The sequence below is a fragment of the Chanodichthys erythropterus genome, chromosome 2, assembly GCF_024489055.1.
Source record: "Chanodichthys erythropterus isolate Z2021 chromosome 2, ASM2448905v1, whole genome shotgun sequence".
In the NCBI taxonomy this organism is placed as follows: Eukaryota; Metazoa; Chordata; class Actinopteri; order Cypriniformes; family Xenocyprididae; genus Chanodichthys; species Chanodichthys erythropterus.
In genome coordinates, this window is record NC_090222.1 from 14,261,561 (window position 1) to 14,281,164 (window position 19,604).

The window sequence follows — 19,604 nt, forward strand, 5'->3', positions numbered from 1 at the left end:
GTTATAAAATTATTTGTCAGAGTTTTGTCACTTAATGACATTTTAACGACAAGTTCAATTTGTACCACTGTACTTGAGCTCAAGATACATATTCATGACACTATTATAATGGCCTCATGTCAAAACCAACCACATGACAGTTTAATGTAATGTTAACCCATAAAGCTAAATCATGTCAAGTTGTCATGACAAAGATACTGACAGGTTATGATGTGTTGGTTTATGTCAAGTTGTCATAACTCGGACATCTCAAACAATGTCATCTTTGCATTAAAAATGACATAATTGAGCGAATGACACTTAATGACAGTTGTCATAAACATTCATAAAACCTTCATATTCATGACACGTGTCATGTCAAGATTATGAAGGTGTCATGTCAGTCTTATGCACACCCCTTCAAGTAAAGTGTTACCTTATAAAGCTACGAGAATGCTTTTTGTGCACCAAAAAACAAAACAAAATAAAGACTTTTCAAGAATATCTAGTGATGGCTGATTTCAAATCGCTGTTTCATGAAGCTTCAAAGCTTTATGAATCTTTTGTTTCAAATCAGTGGTTCAGATCGCATATCAAACTGCAAAAATCACGTGAACTACTGAAATTTCGAAACACTTATGACGTAACAAAGCCTTGTTTACTCAAACCACTGATTCGAAACAAAAGATTTGTAAACCTTCGAACCCTCATGAGACAGTGTTATGAAAACGCCCATCACTAGATATTGCTGAATAAAGTCATTATTTTGTTTTTATTGTCATCACTTTATAACATTAAGGTTGAACCACTGTAGTCACGTGAACTGTTTTAAATATGTTTATACCTTTCTGGGCATCTGCAAGTGTTAATTATCATGCTGGCAATGGAGGCCTCACTGAGCCATCGGATTTCATCAAAAATATCTTAATTTGTGTCTTATGGGTGTGGAACGACATGAGGGTGAGTAATTAATGACATAATTTTCATTTTTGTGTGAACTAACCCTTTAATAATCTCATCCATGAACATAATTTCTGCCCAAGTCCTGTCTTGATTCTTTTCCACCGGCTGTAGACATGAAGACAACACCTCCCATGATTCCACGAAATCAAGGCGTCATCAAGCTACACCTTTGTTTTGAATAGGTGACCTCTAGCGGTGAAAATTTACATAGTGTGCCTTTAACTGAAACATGAACCAGTGTGGTGAAAACCAGAGTTTTGGTTTGAGTCATCTTTGAAACACCCGAGTCCAGTTACTCACTTTAATCTTTCTCCATATTTACTACTGAAAAACTAAAAAGATTAGTGTATTATTTTATTGAATTGCATTCTCTTAATCTAGTTATAGGATTAGCAACACTATTCTTTTCCAAAACTGCACAAGACTGATTGGAAGAATCTCCCTATTAACTGAATGACTCATAATATCCAGTGTTGCATATGACAGGAAATACTTTGTGGGTTGTCAACGATTTACGTCAAACAATATAAAAGCCATTAAAAAAGGTCTACACAAACAGCTCAAAGATGATGTTTGCATGCAATAGATGTGACAGAAAAAAACCCAGATCACACAATCTGAATCTTACAAAGCCCAGGTTCATTTCCTCAGCCAAGTAAAGCCCAGCAAATGCACGCATTGTCTCAATATGAAATAAAACCAACAAAGAACAATCTTTTAAATGAGACTTTATTGAAGGACAGAGGAAACACTGCAGCGATCAACACGCAAGTAACCCAGTCCCCCAACATTTTTTGTCGTAGTGCGTAGTGAAATGAACACAGGTTACAGGTCAAACTGTGTGGAAGAAGCTTTAAAACACTGCGAGGCTCACGCTGTGATGGTACTGTTGAGCCATCTGTCAGTCTTGTGAATAAGTTAAGATGAATATAAATATTTTTGAGAACCTTAAACAGTTTGTTCATTCAAGAGTCTCAGAATAAAAGGCGGTCGAAAAATTACAATACTTTGTAACGATACATTGGTTTTGATTAAAAGTTCTAGCAAAGTAAATGTATATAATGTTATATAAGGCATTATATGTATGTATCATATATTCATAGTAGTCTAATAAACATTTTTTCAAATCATTTTAAGAGGTAGACGACGCAGTTTTGTTCTGACAACATACTATATATCTTTAAAAAAAACAAAAAAAAAAAACAATGTTTTGGGCTGCGGTCATCTGCAGTACTACATTTAGCCACAAGAGACCACAATCCAACAGTTTTTCTCTTGGTTTCTTGTGCTACGTATTGTGCACATCAACAAAACAAAAATATGAACTGGGCCAAAATTGCATATTTCTCATACTTCCAAGGGATCCATTTGCATAAATGAAACCATACATAATGCAAGCATATTAAGGCAAGTGAACTGCTGGGACATTAAATAATGAATATTAAGAAATGATTTGAAACGATCAGATTGTAATTCTGCGGCCATCAGTATCTCACAGCTTTATCAGTCTCTACCTCACTTTGAAAGGTTTTTGTTGTCTTTTGAAGCTTTAATGTTGGTCAGAGCAGGCAACGGTGAGCACAGATGTATGTTGGCTTCCTCTGAGTTACCAGAGGACTGGACAGTCAAGGTTAGTGAATCCAGGTTCTTTCCTTAAGTCCCAGTAAGTGTTGTTGCTCACCCAGGTGTCATCTTTGGACTTCCTGTTGGTGATAAAGCAGAAAATAGTTGTAACAACTTGGATTTGGACCCCACATAACTCCCTTTGGAATGGACTTTGTAGCTTTGCAGACCCTTTTCATGCTCACAAAGCAACATTACACACTAAAGAAAGCTGAAAATGTAAAAAAGCATAATAGGTCCTTTTTTTTTAAAGATTGGTAAAGCAGGATAGTTAGCTCATACTGGAAGAATCGAGGTTGGTGTGTTATGTGGTTCTCCTCCAGCACTCTGCGTCTTTCTCGTTGCAGCTGTTCGATCCTCTGCTTCTGCACCTCTGCTGATTCAACATTCCCTTCCTCCAATAACCTGCATGCACACACAAACAGTCTCATATGAAATTCATTTGTTCTTGCACAACCCGACGGATGCAATGATGTTAGCGTCTGGTGGCCCTAATGGTTATTTCTGGTCCTGGATGTGATACATTTATATCTGAATAACTCCAACTGTGGATGTCAAAATTAATGGTAATTTTGTGCAAAATTGTCTAATAGGTATGCGAGTTGCACAATTTTAAACCTTCCAATGTGAATAACTTAGCTCATGAATATTAATGTGATCATAGCTTAATATTCATGGTATATCAATTTTAATATTGGCATTTCAGGTTCTGCTGAGATATTGAAATTGAGTATTGATAATTGTACAATTTCCCTGGCACTGGTATCATCTACTGCAGTGAAGTTATTGTTTAGTAAAGCTATTAAAAAAATGTTAATTGAAATTAAGCTGAAATAAACTAAAATAGAAATATTGGACAAACAAAAATTAGAAATGTTGCCTTGGCAACTGACTGAAATAAAATAAGATATTATAAAGTTATAAAGTTATGTGAGTTATAAAGTTCTAAATACTAAAATGACTAAAACTAAAACTGAAAATAATAATAATATAATAAAAAATGAAAATGTTACATCTGCCTGCTGGAGTGCCCATGATATCCACCAGAGGGCACTCCTGACTCCTTTCCTCTCCCAGTATTTCTCCCACCTGTGGATCATTAGTTGGTTGTGTTTGTCAGTTTAAAGGCCAGAACACACCAAGCCGATGCCGACAACTAGTGGCGACGAAAGCAGACTGCGGGGTTGGCTCACGTCGGCAGTGTCTGTGTCCAAAGTTGCCCTGACACACCAAACCGACGCTAAACAGCCGACGGCCAAGTAACACATCCGTTCTGCGCCTGCGTGAGATGAAATGCCTTTCTGAACCAGCAGACGGCAGTAGCTGAACAGCCAATCAGAATGATCAAATGGCCTGACAGACCGACAAGCTCTGACGCCGATTCAACATTTCGAATCAACGATGTTGATTGTGGCCTGTGGAATGTTGCTCCACGCCTCTTCAATGGCTGTGCGAAGTTGCTGGATATTGGCAGGAACTGGAACACGCTGTCGTATACGCCGATCCAGAGCATCCTAAACATGCTCAATGGGTGTCATGTCTGGTGAGTATGCTGGGATGAGAACTGGGATGTTTTCAGCTTCCAGGAATTGTGTACAGATCCTTGCAACATAGGGCCGTGCATTATCATGCCGCAACATGAGGTGATGGTCGTGAATGAATGGCACAACAATGGGCCTCAGGATCTTATCACGGTATCTCTGTGCATTCAAAATGCCATCAATAAAATGCATCTGTGTTGGTTGTCGCATGCCCATACCATAACCCCACCGCCACCATGGGCCACTCGATCCATAACGTTGACATCAGCAAACCACTCACCCACACGACAACGTACACACTGTCTGCCATCTGCCCTGTACAGTGAAAACCGGGATTCATCCGTGAAGAGAACACCTCTCCAAAGTGCCAGATGCCATCGAATGTGAGCATTTGCCCACTCAAGTCAGTTACAGTCGAGACCCCGATGAGGACGACGAGCATGCAGATGAGCTTCCCTGAGACGGTTTCTGACAGTTTGTGCAAAAATTCTTTGGTTATGCAAACTGATTGTTGCAGCAGCTGTCTGGGTGGCTGGTCTCAGACGATTTTGGAGGTGAAGATGCTGGATGTGGAGGTCCTGGGCTGGTGTGGTGGCTGCGGTTGTGAGGTCGGTTGGATGTACTGCCAAATTCTCTAAAGCGCCTTTGGAGATGGCTTATGGTAGAGAAATGAACATTCAATTCACGGGCAACAGCTCTGGTGGACATTCCTGCAGTCAGCATGCCAACTGCACATTTTAGAGTGGCCTTTTATTGTGGCCAGCCTAAGGCACAGCTGTGCAATAATCATGATGTCTAATCAGCATCTTGATATGCCACACCTCTGAGATGGATGGATTATCTCGGCAAAGGAGAAGTGCTCACTAACACAGATTTTAACAGATTTGTGAACAATATTTGAGAGAAATATTCCTTTTGTGTACATAGAAAAAGTCTTAGACCTTTAAGTTCAGCTCATGAAAAATGGGGGCAAAAACAAAAGTGTTGCGTTTATAATTTTGTTCAGTGTATAACCTTTCATTGGAAGCTCAACAATATAGATGTAAGTATTTACCTCTGGTCAAGTCGTAGTCTGGTGTCCGTGGGTGGAAGATGTGGTTTGGTAAGAGGGTCGAGCTCATTGAGCTCCATAGCAAACTTGGTGAAACCATAGTACTGCTCATAATCAGAAGGCATGGGATCTGTACACAAACATACACAGATAAAAGCTGATGATAAATAGTTTTCATTTAAATACATTCTGAAATATTAAGCAAATGAATAAATAACTACTAAACACTAATAACTGTATCTTCTGTGAATGACATCAGATAGCAGACACCAGAAAATTATGGCACATCTAAAAAAGAGGGCAGACTGCGTGTGTGTGTGTTGCTTCTTACTCGTCCTCCAGATGCAGGTAGCAGAGGGTGGGCTGCCGCAGTACATTCCCTCGTGCCATTTCCCAAACAGCTTATGGATGACTTTTCCTTTGTGGTCTGTGACAGCTCCCTCCACCTCATTCATGCTGGAGTTCCAGTACTTCGCCTGCAAAGGACATAGATGTTTCATCAGGTCACCTCTGAACAAAGAAGTGTGTGCATATTTAAATGAGACCACCTGGGTTAGGTTTACTGATACTGAACAAATTAGTGAAAATACCGAATCAATTCACCATTAAGGCATCACTAATGTGGCATTATAAAGAACAGTGACATTTAACAGTAACTGCAGCAATCAGGTCAGATGAAGGAGATCACCAGTAGATGTCATACTTGAGTCAGTCAGTGAACCTAACTAATCTCAGAGGGGATGAACCATGAATAATTATCTGACTTTTGCAGAATCTCATTCTGTCCTGTTTTTTTGTTTGATCTTGCTCTCCTTTGCCCTAATTGATCTTTTCTGTCTTTCCTTCACCCCTCAGCAAAGCCTGAGCCATTGTCCTTGAAGTCTGCTGGAAGTCTTTAAAGACCTCAGTGTCTGAGTTCAGTTATCTAAACTGTGCCACACAGATCCCTCATTACATGCTAAAGAATGTGGTGCTCTCTAAAAGGGCAGGTAGAGGTGACCGACATTTTATGTCTTATAAGTTTGTCAGGCAAGGCAGTGTTGAATCAGAATAGCAACTGGCCCAAGGCTATGGAAGCTTTTGCATTGCAATTTTATATCTCAAATTTTTTTTATTTTTTATTTTTTAATCGCAGTTCCGACTTTATGTCTCGCAATTGTGAGATTATTTAAACTCAGAATTCTGAGAAAAAAAGTAAGAATTGCAAGTTATAAACTTTGAATTGCGTCAGAATTGGGATACACTCACAATTGCATGAAAAAAGTCAGTATTTCGGATGATATCTCACAATTGCGAGTTATAAAGTTAAGATATTATATATCATATATATATTCAGAGTTTAGATATAGAATTGCGAAAACAAAAGTCAGAATTGCAAGAAAAAAAAGTCAGAATTGCAAAGTTGCAATTACCTTATTTTATTTTATCTAGTGACAGAAACAAGATTCCATATAATGCAGTGTGAAGAAACCTTAAAATATCAGAAAAAAAGAATTTCAGAATGAATGGGATATAGAGGTAGCTGACCTTGATGAAGGTGACTTTACACTGGCATTTCTCACTGTTGGAGTTTTTGATGGAGATTTCGCCGTAGTGCTCGATCCAGCGCTGCCCACTCAGAATGTTGTGGATACATGATGTCACCTTATTCCACTCATAATGATCCCCAAAGCTGCAGGTGAGAGTAAACTGTGAGTGTGTGTCTACTGTAAATTTATAATATGCCCAGTTAGTCATTAGTGTTAGTTAACTAATAGTGTATAATAGTCAAATAATGGATACATATATACAGTGTGTACGGAAAGTATTCAGACCCCCCTACATTTTTCACTCTTTGTTATATTGCAGCCATTGCCATTTGCTAAAATCATTAAAGTTTTTTTTTCCTCATTAATGTACACACAGCACCCCATATTAACAGAAAAACACAGAATTGTTGACATTTTTGCAGATTTATTAAAAAAGAAAAACTGAAATATCACATGGTCCTAAGTATTCAGACCCTTTGCTTAGTATTTAGTAGAAGCACTCTTTTGATCTAATACAGCCATGAGTCTTTTTGGGAAAGATGCAACAAGTTTTTCACAACTTCATTTGGGGATCCTCTGCCATTTCTCCTTGCAGATCCTCTCCAGTTCTGTTAGGTTGGATGGTAAACGTTGGTGGACAGCCATTTTTAGGTCTCTCCAGAGATGCTCAATTGGGTTTAAGTCAGGGCTCTGGCTGGGCCATTCAAGAACAGTCACGGAGTTGTTGTGAAGCCACTCCTTCGTTATTTTAGCTGTGTGCTTAGGGTCATTGTCTTGTTGGAAGGTAAACCTTCGGCCCAGTCTGAGGTCCTGAGCATTCTGGAGAAGGTTTTCGTCCAGGATATCCCTGTACTTGGCCGCATTCATCTTTCCCTCGATTGCAACCAGTCGTCCTGTCCCTGCAGCTGAAAAACACCCCCACAGCATGATGCTGCCACCACCATGCTTCACTGTTGGGACTGTATTGGACAGGTGATGAGCAGTGCCTGGTTTTCTCCACACATACTGCTTAGAATTAAAGCCAAAAAGTTCTATCTTGGTCTCATCAGACCAGAGAATCTTATTTTTTACCATCTTGGCAAACTCCATGCAGGCTTTCATGTGTCTTTCACTGAGGAGAGGCTTCCGTCGGGCCTCTCTGCCATAAAGCCCCGACTGGTGGAGGGCTGCAGTGATGGTTGACTTTCTACAACTTTCTCCCATCTCTGGAGCTCAGCCACAGTGATCTTTGGGTTCTTCTTTACCTCTCTCACCAAGGCTCTTCTCCCCCGATAGCTCAGTTTGGCCGGACGGCCAGCTCTAGGAAGGGTTCTGGTCATCCCAAACGTCTTCCATTTAAGGGTTATGGAGGCCACTGTGCTCTTAGAAACCTTAAATTTTTTTGTAACCTTGGCCAGATCTGTGCCTTGCCACAATTCTGTCTCTGAGCTCTTCAGGCAGTTCCTTTGACCTCATGATTCTCATTTGCTCTGACATGCACTGTGAGCTGTAAGGTCTTATATAGACAGGTGTGTGGCTTTCCTAATCAAGTCCAATCAGTATAATCAAACACAGCTGGTCTCAAATGAAGGTGTAGAACCATCTCAAGGACGATCAGAAGAAATGGACAGCACCTGAGTTAAATATATGAGTGTCACAGCAAAGGGTCTGAATACTTAGGACCATGTGATATTTCAGTTTTTCTTTTTTAATAAATCTGCAAAGATGTCAACAATTCTGTGTTTTTCTGTCAATGAGGGGTGCTGTGTGTACATTAATGAAGAAAAAAAATGAACTTAAATGATTTTAGCAAATGACTGCAATATAACAAAGAGTGAAAAATCTAAGGGGGCTGAATACTTTCCTTACCCACTGTATATACTGTGTATATATATATATATATATATATATATATATATATATATATATATATATATATATATATATATAAATTTATTTTAATCAATAAATAAAATTTTTATTCAGAAAGGATGCATTAAATTGATCAAAAATGACACTAAAGATATTTATAATGTAACAAAGATTTCTATTTCAAATAAATGCTGTTGTTTTGTACTTTCTATTCATCAAAGAATCCTGAAAAAAGTATCACGTTTTCCATAAAAAAAATAAAAATAAGCAGCACAACTGTTTTCAAATGTCAATTTTACAGTTTAGAAATTTTAGTTTCATTACTCAAACATATTACAACACAGAATGCCATGATCGACCAATCAGAATAAAGTATTCCAAAGAGCCCTGCCATATATAAGCTTTATACAGCGTTAAGTACTTGCGGGAGAGAAATTTCCAAAACAATACCATAGTTAAATCACCAAAACTATAACTCTTCACTACCATTTCTAACTTTTACATTATGAGCTGAGTTAGGCGGAGAAAACTGAGCTCCATTCATAGAACTGGAGGATCTGTAAAACCTGTAGAACAGTGAAAGCAACGCAACCCACTCATCACAAACAGTCCGTCATCATATGTCATCACAATGTGTGCTGCTGAGTAACTGGCTGCTGTTGTCACTGACAACTTCAACACCTCGCTGCCCCAGTCTACTGTTTCCAGGAAAGATAACTGCTTCATTGCTTAGAGAGAATAAGGACACTGACAACATCAACCACAGCTGCTGCTATAATTTGGACAGTTCCATCATTCAAGACACCAATTACCTACAATCTATTCTTACCTCTATGGTCTACTTTAGTCAAAAGTTTCAAAGCAACACTAAAGGCCCCTTCACACCAAGAATGACAACTAGAAGGATAACTATAACGATAACTATATTATTGTCCACACCAACAGACGTTATCTTTCTGTTTATTCTAAGCGAACACTGTAGTTATGTCATCTAGAACTTTAAATCCTCATGCACTTTAAAGAAGGATGGATTCTGATTGGCTGTCAATGTTTTTATTGGCTCTCAATGATTCCGACAATAGTGTTTCTCTGTGTTGTTATCGTTATAGTTGCAGGGGTGGAGCTAGGGGGTTTATCTTGGCCACCTCGCTCACAATTGCTGTTTCTCTTTTTTCTTGACACAAATTGTGTTTATTTAGACATACAACCGCCTATTTACAACTACAATAAATAGGAGACTTTTAAGGTGCGCACGCCAACTTTGCCTCAGTGCTAGGCACAAGTCAAATGAGCGAGGAAATGGTAAGTGGTGAACAGTAGATATACAAGATTGTGAAAGAGTTATTACAACATGATTAAATATGGAGGCAATTAAAGCAGTGTCAAAACTGTGCATGCATATACGCAGGGGTTAAATTGGGCCGGGGCCGTCCAGGGCTGAGCCCCGGCACATAGGCTTACCAAACAAGGCAGAACCAACGCGTCTCGCAGCTGCGCTCAGCTGTTTAGAATGATTCAGCGTTTTGAACGAATCGGTTGAGTGAAGATTTAATGGCCCAGTCATAAACAACTGCTTCATTCTTGATCCAGCCTTTTGAATGAATCGTTTGAATAAATGACTCAATGGGTCACTCATTAAGATGGTCACTTGCCGCCATCTACTGGCGGTTTAATTTCATGTTTAAAAATAAAAATTTCCCACCAACATTTCTTATTTGTATATTCAAAAATATTTAAAGAATCTCTTAACATTATAATATGCAGATTTAAATATGTCACTGCTGATAAAACACTGATGAGAATATTGTGTTTTTCAGAATAAATTATATTTACAACACACAAAAAATCCTATTAATGTCGAGCACTGTATTTTGTATTTATATTCTCTCCTTTAATGGTAGCATCACTCTTATATTTGATACTGACACAAAGGAGAAGGCACAGGCCTACAGAAAGATTTTTATTGTCATCAGATGTAGCCTTGCACACTACCAGCATCTATAGAATGATTTTGATCTGAATTTTAGTGTTCATAGCAGAGGGCTCTCTCAACTTGTTATATTTTAGTGTGTCTTCACATACACACGAACCCCTAAAACCACAGAGCCCCCCCCCCCCACATAACAAATCCTAATTTAACCCCTGCATATACGTATTTGTTATATGCGTCACATCTCAAATGTAAGGATTAAAATAGAGCCTACTGCTATGTGAGATCACAATTTAAGGCACAAATTGATATGTATTTTTTTATATGTAATTTAATGCACAATAAATGCGAGCACTGTGCATTTGTACTAGCAAATAGGCGCCAATTTTGTGTTATTTGGTCAAATACAATACAAATTATGAATTACATTCTGGCATATGTGCTACAGGTGTCCTGACATTTCATCCATCCATTTCATTTTTTGCTGTTGAATTGTGCTACCTACTTGTTTCAATAGGACGTAGCAAAATCTGAAAGGGTAGTACAAATTGTCAGAAGACTGGCTTCTGCCTTTGTTATATTCACATTCTTGCACAAGGGGATTCAAAAGAGAACACAATTTTTTCCTTTGTACTGAGTTCAATTTAAGTATAGGCTTTGGAACTATTGCAATTAATTTATTTTGACAACTAAAAGAATGTTAAACATTTGAAACAGACCTTACAGTCTCAGAATTACTGAAGAGTTGACTAATCTTTGAACTATGTAGTCATCTGCATGTCTCATCCTTGAGGATGCAGTTATGGAGAACAATCTATTGGGAGTTTGGAGAACCAGAACTAGGCTGACTGAGCAAGTTGAACTTTAGCTATAGTGTGAGTTTGTTGTCTATTTTTCTATTAATATGCCTGTAGGTGAGGAATAACACAAAAATACTTGGAATTTGTGCTCTGCATTTCACCCATCCAATAGTACAGACACAGCAGTGAGTATTGAACACACACATCCACCATGAACACACACCCACCGTGGGCAGCCATTTTTTGCTGCGGTGCCCGGGGAGCGATTGGGGGTTAGGTGCCTTGCTCAAGCTCCAATTTTGGGTAATGAGAGTGAAAGAAACCACTCCCAACTACATTTCCTTCCAGTACCTAGACTCGAACCCATGACCTTCGGGTTACAAGTCCGACTCTCTGACCATTACGCCACAACAAACCTTATTACATTTACATTCAACACTTGTTTTACTGCATCATCATGTATGTACAGCCCTGCCCTTAATGTATAAACAGACTTTCAATGTATTAATAATACATGCTTGCTTCTCTCAAGTGTGCAATATTCACACAATATTCCAAAACCATATTCAAAAGAGCCCATGACTTTTTCAATTGTTTGTGATTTAGTGGATAAGGTTTAAGGATAAGCATTTAAAGGGAACCCCGGGTATTAAAACTTGTATGGTTTAATATAAAGTAAATGATGTCTCTTACTGAAATATGTAATAGAAAACCCATGAAAGATTTTCGTTATTTTAAAAAAATCCTATTATCCTATATAAATATCCTATCCATATTTTGGACAATCGGGGGCGCCGTTTTGTTTATTCTATGTCGATGATGTCAAATGGTTGCATTCAGTGAGCTACTGGCACTACCCTGTTGCTATTTTTACCACAACACAATTTGAAATATAATATTCGATGCAACATTGTGCGGCTTTTGATTGTAATTTTCAGTCAAAGGGCAACAAGAAAAGCGATGCAAGTCTTCACTGCTTTCCTAGCAATAAGAAGAGGAGAATACACCGTACACCTAAACAAAATGGAGCCCCCCATTGTCCAAAATATGTCAAAGATTAAAAAAAAAAAAAAAAACATAAATCATTCATGGGTTTTCCACTACATATTTCAGTAAGAGACATCATTTACATTATATTAAGTCATACAAGTCTTAATACCAGGGGTTCCCTTTAAAACATTCCTACCTGACAAAATATTAAAGAGCTTGGCATAACTAGAAAAATGTATTCATTTTCATTCAGTATATTAATTCACACATGGTGTTTTACAATTGTATTCAATTACATGACTTTTCCAGATCTATAAATCACACTTTTTAAATCGCACTTCCTCATATATCAGGAAGCCCAAAAACAGCAGACCGGATAGCATGTGAAATAAACAGAAGCACTTACCCAGGGAGAACCACATGAGTATTTCCTACAGGTACAATCTCCATGGACTTTCCCCAGAACTTATTCCTCCACCTCACATCTGAAATCAGTCACATATAACACAATCAGCTTCACTTCTGCAGACATCAGCTAATTTGCACACAATAAGCCTGCATTATTACTGTGGTGTTACCTTGCCAAAAGATGAAGTTTTTAGAGTCAGCATGACATGCTGATATAGGGGGGTGATGGCTGACCTGGAGGATGAAAACAAAATTGTAATATTGCATTAAACATTTGCAAATAAAGCACCGTTTCCATCCCATATGTTCCTAGAAAATTGGCAAAAAATGTCTGGAATAAAAATGGAAGCTGTTGCAATCAGGGAAGCCATTGTGGCTCTTTTTTCATAAATTACTTGCGCCCCAGAGCATGCAGATGAAACGCAATAAGCACTGTCATGTTATCTTGCGTTCAGAGGCAGATGCCTGGTGTTTGGGAACACAATCGAGTGAGACAGTTTTGAAAGGTTATTATACCCAAACATGTTGATGACAGATTTTGGCTCAGGCATTTCAGAATGATCAAAGCAACATTTGAGATGCTGTGCAATGAAACTGGTCCCCTGGTTAGTCCAGTTTGCACTCACATCATCTGTTTAGTCAAAAGTCACGTGAGATTTTTGTTGTGTTTCTATTATACAAACCTGGTTCCAAAAAAGTTGGGACACTGTACAAATTGTGAATAAAAACAGAATGCAATGATGTGGAAGTTTCAAATTTCAATATTTTATTCAGAATACAACATGGATGACATATCAAATGTTTAAACTGAGAAAATGTATAATTTTAAGGGAAAAATAAGTTGATTTTAAATTTCATGGCATCAACACATCTCAAAAAAGTTGGGACAAGGCCATGTTTACCACTGTGTGGCATCCCCTCTTCTTTTTATAACAGTCTGCAAACGTCTGGGGACTGAGGAGACAAGTTGCTCAAGTTTAGGAATAGGAATGTTGTCCCATTCTTGTTTAATACAGGCTTCTAGGTGCTCAACTGTCTTAGATCTTCTTTGTCGCATCTTCCTCTTTATGATGCGCCAAATGTTTTCTATGGGTGAAAGATCTGGACTGCAGACTGGCCATTTCAGTACCCTAATCTTTCTTCTACACAACCATAATGCTGTAATTGATGCAGTATGTGGTCTGGCATTGTCATGTTGGAAAATGCAAGGTCTTTCCCGATAGAGAAGATGTCTGGATGGGAGCATATGTTGTTATAGAACTTGGATATACCTTTCGGCATTGATGGTGACTTTCCAGATGTGTAAGCTGCCCATGCCACACGCACTCATGCAACCCCATACCATCAGAGATGCAGGCTTCTGAACTGAGTGCTGATAACAACTTGGGTTGTCCTTGTCCTCTTTATTCCAGATGACATCATGTCCCAGTTTTCCAAAAAGAACTTCAAATTTTGATTCGTCTGACCACAGAACAGTTTTCCACTTTGCCACAGTCCATTTTAAATGAGTCTTGGCCCAGAGAAAACGTCTGCACTTTTGGATCATGTTTAGATGTGGCTTCTTTTTTGACCTATAGAGATTTAGCTGGCAACGGTGAATGGCACGGTGGATTGTGTTCACCGACAATGTTTTCTGGAAGTATTCCTGAGCCCATGTTGTGCATTCCTGTATGTGATGCAGTGCCGTCTAAGGGCCCAAAGATCATGGGCATCCAGTATGGTTTTCTGGCCTTGACCCTTACGCACAGAGATTGTTCCAGATTCTCAATCTTTGGATGAGATTATGCACTGTACATGATGATAACTTCAAACTCTTTGCAATTTTTCTCTGAGAAACTCCTTTCTGATATTGCTCCACTATTTTTCGCCACAGCATTGGGGGAATTGGTGTTCCTCTGCCCATCTTGACTTCTGAGAGACACTGCCACTCTAAAAGAGGCTCTTTTTATACCCAGTCATGTTGCCAATTGACCTAATAAGTTGCAAATTGTTCCTCCAGCTGATCCTTATATGTACATTTAACTTTTCCAGACTCTTATTGCTACCTGTCCCAACTTTTTTGGAATGTGTAGCTCTCATGAAATCCAAAATGAGCCAATATTTGGCATGACATTTAAAAATGTCTCACTTTCAACATTTGATATGTTATCTATATTCTATTGTGAATAAAATTTAAGCAAGATTTGTAAATTATTGCATTCCTTTTTTATTCACAATTTGTACAGTGTCCCAACTTTTTTGGAATCGGGTTTGTAGTTTATGTGCATGTCTTCTTATCGGAAAAAAATTATACGCATTTTTGGAATTTATGAGCATTTTGGCATTTCCAATCAGCATTTTTTTTATGCAATAACACAAAATTCGCTTAAAAGTGGGTAAATGGAAACATAGCTATGTTCACATACCATACAAAAACACAGTTTACGTAGAGCATCCTACCTGCTCGGCAACAAAGCGAAAGCCTTTGTCTGGACGATCACACTCGTAGGTTTCGCCCAACACTGGATTAAAGGGTTTTCCTCCTGCTCTGTAGTAACTGGAAGCATAGCCAGACACGGCAAATGTAGCGATGTACACCTACAAACAGATCAGTGCACTCTTGGTTAGTTATGCTCTGATATATGTTGCCCATTTCTTTACACTCTTTATTAAGACTTTATTGAAATGACACTGTTTCTGATCTGTCCGGCATGTGAAATATTATTCACAACTCATTTTATTTACATATTCTGGTGTGAAACAAAATATTCAACCAATAAAAAAATCTAGGCTGGACCTGTTTTTATCCATTGGGAAATGATTAGATCACGAAAAGTGTGTTTTTTTAGACCTGAATTTGACTTTGCATTTCATTGTGGAGGATGAATCCCTCTTCTGGAACACTGGCAGCACCTGGGAGGCTTTTTGACAGGGATGTGAAAGCTGAAAATCAAGTCTACCCTCTCTAGAGCACTTCAAAGTATTCCAATGGTAACGCTTATTTTTCAAACCTGTCTTTATTTTATTGCTGTAACCTTTGTTATATTAATGTTAACTGGCATTAAATTACTGTGATACGGGTATCTAATACACCTTCATTTTCATTCAGTACCAGAAACATTTTTTAGCAATCACCTGAGGGAAAATGTGGCCTATGAGACATCAGCCAAAAAGGAAACTCATTTCAGAGGCAAAGTAATTTATTTTTTTCTGACTGAAGACCAGTTTTTTTTTTGTTTTTTTTTCCAATTAAATAATGTGCAATGATGAATCATGCACAACTAGAGTAAACCGGTCAATATTGATTTCATATTGATTTAAAATTCTTTTTCTCTTGTGATTAAACTACATCTGTAACGATGCGGGAGTCATGGTAAGATCCAAACGCAAGCTTTATTAAGAATGTCGTACAGGCAGGGTCAATCAGGAGCAGACGAGAACAGCAAGGGACAGGCAGGATCGTAATCAGCGTGCAGGCAATGGTCAGGACAGGCGGATATCATTCACAGAACAGTATAACAGGCAAGGGTCAGGACAGGCAGCAACGGGTCAAGAAACAGGAACAGGCAAAATCAAACACAAGCAGACAGGATAGAAGGAACGCTCAGAATTGTCACTAGGAATCAAGACTTCGCGGTGAGGTGGTGTGTGTGACAGTCCTTTATAGTCCTGGTAATGAGTGGCAGCTGGGTGTGGTGATTAGTGTGGAGTGATTGTGAAGTGAGTGCAGGTGATGAGCAATGGAGGATCATGGGAAATGTAGTCCGGGATGTGACAGGAACAGACGGTGATCATAACAACATCATACTGAAAAGCTACAAGACACTAAGCTACCAAGACATTAGTGCATTGGAAATTCAAAAGATGAAGCTATTATTTAAAATGAGAGAAAGGATTGCTGTCTTCCTCCAGAGACTAAGACAGAACGATGATGGGCACTCATTGAGTGTCATTGGATACAGTAGAGTGCAGGTCCCATGATTATGAGCCTGGATCAGACATTTTTTATCACTCTAAACAATCACATGAGGCTAATAAATTCTAATGCATTGTGACACTTTAAGTCAGACTATGGAAGTGTGTGAATATTACAATATAATAGTAGTAAACAATAAAATTTACTATATATATATATATATATATATATATATATATATATATATATATATATATATATATATATTAGGGCTGACCCTGAATAGTCGACAATTCGATGCTTCGATAGGAGTGGTGTTATGAAAGGAGATATGGATGCGCTCAATATGTGATTTTACATAGATGTACCGGTTCTCTCCTAGTAGGTTTATATACAGCCTATTATGTTAATCCTGTAAATAAAAATGTGAAAAGAAAGAAGCTTTTAATAATATTTTTAATGTGCGTGAATAAATCCAACCACCCCTGTGACAGATTTAAGTTTCACTTGATGAACCATGATCTGTGACTGATAGAGGAGCATCCTGGCATCAGGGATTAAATCTTTAACAATGTCTGGGATAAGAAAATCTAAAGTGTAAAATTGGATGCACTTTGAAATTGTAAAAAATGATCCAAAAAACTCATGATGCAAGTTGTGCCAACAGCTCATGTCCTACCGCTCAACAACGTCAAACATTGCGTTGCGCTTCTGCCAGCAACGAGCTGACTAATGTTAGCTGACTAGCACGCTATTTGAAAAGACTCAAACGGACACAGGCAGATCACGTGAAAGAATTTTTTTCGATCAGGTAGGGTACAAGTGATTTCAAAACATTTTAGCCGGTTCTAATTTGATTTTTGGATGCTGTGAATGTTTAGCTAAAAAGACTGCCACTCCAGTTTAGTGTTTATTGTCTCTGCAGTTAAAAAGACAAAAGTTGACAATTCTGGCTATACTTTCATTATTTTAATAATTTCTTTAATTTTAATCTATTTATTGATCACTCTAGGTTATCTAATTTAACTATTTGTGGCTTGTGTTTTGAATATAGGCTATGTTTCCTGCATTTCAGGCATTTTGCAGTTTTGACTTGATTATGACCATTTCATTTTTTTTTTATTAGGCTATTTTTATGTATTAGAATGGTATATTCTGTTCTAATTCAATTCTGTAAATTAATGTTTGATTAAACAATTGATGCTCGATTGGATTGAGATTTGGGGAATTTAGAGACCAAATCAACACCTCAAACTCATTGTGCTCCTCATACCATTCCTAAACCATTTTTGCTTCGAGGCAGGGCGCATTATCCTGCCGAAAGAGGCCACAGCCACCAGGGAACACTGTAAAAAGTAATATGCTCTATCTACTCAATAAAATTGTAGCAACAGATTACAAGCAATATTATTAATTAAATTCAACATATAAAAATTTAGTTAGAATTAATCAAATTAATTCCTTAAAAGACAACCATTTTACATCAATGTGTAAAATTAACAAACACCATTGCAAAACCCACAAACTGACATAAAAAGCAGAGTTAAACTGCCCAACTAAATGGAATACTGATCACCATAATAGTGACCAAACATTTTAAATAAAATCAACACCAACATCTTGTCACGGAGACGAACCCCGTGAGCCCCTCTACTGGCCAGCAGAGGGCTCCATCCCCAGAATACTGACAATCACGCATCCACTCAGCCACTAATACTGATCCTCACTACATTTCCCATAACCCCGTGCCTTGGACTCTGATTGCTTACCAGCTGCAGCTCGTTTAGACTGCTATTTAAGACACTTAGACTCTTAGGCTCTTAGACACTGGTCTTAGACACTGGTCTGACGCGAAGTCTTGATTATTGCCCCGGCTGTCATTTCTGAGCGTTTGTACCCTGTTTGATTACCTGTTGCTGTTTCTGTCTGCTTATCGTTTATTGACCAGTTGCTGCCTGCCTACCGACCTTCTGCCGACCTTCTGCTCTGACCCTCTGGACTGTGTATCTTGCCTGTTGCCTCGATCCCTTGCCTGTCCCTGACCACGATTCTGTCTGCTCTACATTGCTGTGTTTGCTGGTTCTGACCCCTGCCTGTATGACCACGACATCTCTTAATAAAGCTTGCAAAATGGATCCTATGTCGAGTGATGAATCATTACAGAAGACTTCGCCACTATCCGATCCAGCAGCTTATGATCGTCTGTGTGCTCACATGGCTGCCCAAGCAAGTCAGATTGCTGCCAACCAACACCAGCTGAACCGCCTGACCACTGTTACGGAGGAACTGGCTAAGGCCGTTCAGAGTCTTCACAGCACCGCGGCGGCGGTGTCACCGCCGGCAGCGTCCGCCATTACACATGTAGCGGAGACGCCATCTCATGTCAACCCCCGCCTGGCGTTCCCGGAGAAGTTCGACGGGAATGCTTCCAAGTGCAAAGGCTTCCTTCTGCAATGCTCCTTGTTCGTCGAGCAACAGCCTACCCTTTATAACACAGAGAGGGGTAAGATCGCTTTTGTTTGCTCTCTACTGACGGGCAGAGCTCTGGACTGGATTACTGCTGTCTGGTCCGCTGAGGGAACGGCTTTTGTCTCATTCAACGAGTTCCTTAGACAGTTCCGTGAGGTCTTTGACCATCCCAGAGAGGGTAAGGGAGCAGGCGAACGTTTGCTGGAATTGTCCCAGGGGAAACTAACGGCAGCGGAATACGCCATGAATTTCCGCACGCTGGCTGCACAGACTACCTGGGTGAATGACATGCTAAAAGTACTGTTTCGCAAGGGCCTTTCTCACGAGTTGCAAACCGAACTCGCATGCCGTGACAACAGTTTCATTGAACTGGCTATTACCATTGATAATTTACAGCGGGCGCGCCGCACCAACACGCGACGCCCCGTTGCCACTGCACCACCGCGTCAAGAAGAGACGTCTGAACCCATGCAGGTTAACTCCTATCATCTCTCAGCCGAGGAAAGAAATCGTCGTCTCACTAACCGTCTATGCTTGTATTGTGGATTACCTGGTCATCAGCGGATTTCTTGCCC

General features: G+C 39.1%; 1 protein-coding gene across 5 annotated transcripts in view; it reads right to left on the reverse strand.

Moving 5' to 3' along the window:
* Positions 1–1,703: 1,703 nt before the first annotated feature.
* osbpl3b (oxysterol binding protein-like 3b) overlaps positions 1,704–19,604 on the reverse strand; it is a 120,821-nt gene continuing 102,920 nt past the window's right edge. For all 5 annotated transcript variants that reach the window (XM_067402094.1, XM_067402132.1, XM_067402103.1 and 2 more), the window contains 8 exons: positions 15,105–15,242; positions 12,836–12,899; positions 12,664–12,742; positions 6,685–6,829; positions 5,489–5,633; positions 5,161–5,287; positions 2,848–2,970; positions 1,704–2,645 (listed from right to left, as the gene is read on the reverse strand). In XM_067402094.1, the coding sequence (XP_067258195.1) occupies positions 2,549–2,645; positions 2,848–2,970; positions 5,161–5,287; positions 5,489–5,633; positions 6,685–6,829; positions 12,664–12,742; positions 12,836–12,899; positions 15,105–15,242 (918 nt within the window). In that variant the 3' untranslated portion in view covers positions 1,704–2,548. The remainder of the gene's footprint in view (positions 2,646–2,847; positions 2,971–5,160; positions 5,288–5,488; positions 5,634–6,684; positions 6,830–12,663; positions 12,743–12,835; positions 12,900–15,104; positions 15,243–19,604) is intronic.